Source organism: Echinops telfairi, unplaced genomic scaffold (assembly GCF_000313985.2).
Source record: "Echinops telfairi isolate 266 unplaced genomic scaffold, ASM31398v2 ScPeMD7_8;HRSCAF=38, whole genome shotgun sequence".
Taxonomy (NCBI): Eukaryota; Metazoa; Chordata; class Mammalia; order Afrosoricida; family Tenrecidae; genus Echinops; species Echinops telfairi.
This window is the reverse complement of record NW_022103905.1, coordinates 17,415,803-17,417,504: the sequence shown is the minus strand read 5'-3', so window position 1 is coordinate 17,417,504 and position 1,702 is coordinate 17,415,803. Positions and strand designations below refer to the sequence as shown.

Below are 1,702 nucleotides of genomic sequence, written 5' to 3'. Positions count from 1 at the left end.
GAAAGAAAATGTATTGAAAATGATGATGGCAACATAGATACAAATGTGCTTGATACAATGGATGGATGGATGGATGGATTGTGAAAAGGGCTATAAGAGCCCCCAAAAATGATTTAAAGAAAACACTGTACCACAAAGGGAAGAAAACAATATTTGGAGCCAAAGAAATGTTTCTGAAGTTAGTTCCTTCCTGCTTCCTGGCCATCTCACTCCAGGCTTGGAGACATCCATGTTTGGCATGGAGCTGTCTGTGAGCTTGGTAGAGGGGGGTGGGGGGGTTTCACTCTCCTTAGTGGGTCGCTAATTTGTTTAATTGGAAGTCAGCCATCTTCAGAGGGATTGACTCGTGCCATGAAACAGTTGGAACAAAGTGGGCGACTGTGTGTGAGACTACTGAGACGGCACCTTCAGAGGATCGTACGTTCTTGGGCGCAACTGATGGATTCTTGCGTTTACACATTCACCCACACGTACCTCCACATGTTTCTGGGGTGAATCCCTGGAGTTCTGGAAAACTGATCCTACTTTGTTCTGTTTCCTTTAGTCTTGGCTTTTCCTGCATATCTCCTGGGCATCAACCAGGGCCGGTTGAAAGAGAAGCTCACAAGCCGGCAGATGGATAGTAAATGGGGAGGCAAGTCGGAATCCATCCACGTGACTCTCAATGTGGAGCAGGCCTGTTACACCAGGGATGCCCTCGCCAAGGCCCTGCATGCCCGGGTCTTTGATTTCTTGGTAGATGTAAGTAAATTCACCTTCACTTTGCTGACGCTTCCTATTTTAGCTGACGAGCGCAAGTACTAAGAATTGGTTTCCATGCATTCATTCCTTTTAACTCCACTTTTTCCTCTCCCACCACAGGGGCACTGTCACTTTTTCAGCTCCCCACTAAGATATTGTAGCAGAAACAAATATGGGAACAGAGTCTGCTGGACAAAAGTTTAATAAATCCAGGACTAGAAATCCCAAAAAGTAGAGACCGCTTGAGCATTAAGCCTAAAGTCTCAGGAATGTTATGTTTGTTATCTATTGCTGTATTACAAATCAGCCCAAAACTAGGTGGCTTAGGTGAATAAGGGAGAATTGAAGCATTTGAATTGTGGCGCGGATGGAGACCAAAACAAACCTGTCTTGCAAGATGTATAATCAGAAGGTTCCTGAAAGGCAAGGAGTGTGAGCCTCTGTCTCACATACTTTGGACATCTTGTCGAGAGAGATCAGTCCCTGGAGAAGAAGAGGGTCAGTGATAAAGGGAAAGGCCCTCACCGGGATGGATTGACACCGTGGCTGCAACCATGGGTTCAAACATAGGAACACTTGTGAGGATGGTGCAGGGCCAGGCAGGGTTTCTTTCTGCTAGACAGACGGTCGCTAGGGGTCAAAACTGACCTGACAGCGCCTAGCAACAACCCTAATAACTCAAAGCAGTCAGCATATACTCTCCCACAGTTCCTGGAGGGTAGGTGAGCCTCAGTTGTTCTGACTCCGAGTGTACCCCAGAGCTTAGTCAAGATGTTGGCTGAGGCCGCAGTTAGCTCCAGGCCTGCCTGGGATGGGAGGATCCACTTTGAAGATGGTGTGCCCCTGGTGGTGTTGAGAGGACGTCTCGCTTCCTTGCTATGTGGTCCTCGCCCCTAAACAACTTGAGTCTTCTCCCAGTATAGCACCCATCTTCCCTTAGAGTGAGAGGTCTCGGCTTTGT

The 1,702-nt window shown here is 47.6% G+C and overlaps 1 protein-coding gene across 1 annotated transcript in view; it reads left to right on the top strand.

Annotated features, from left to right (window-relative positions):
- MYO1E (myosin IE) overlaps positions 1 to 1,702 on the top strand; it is a 261,215-nt gene that overhangs the window by 173,859 nt on the left and 85,654 nt on the right. The window contains exon 10 of the mRNA XM_045286475.1: positions 545 to 741. Coding sequence (XP_045142410.1) covers positions 545 to 741 — 197 coding nt within the window. The remainder of the gene's footprint in view (positions 1 to 544; positions 742 to 1,702) is intronic.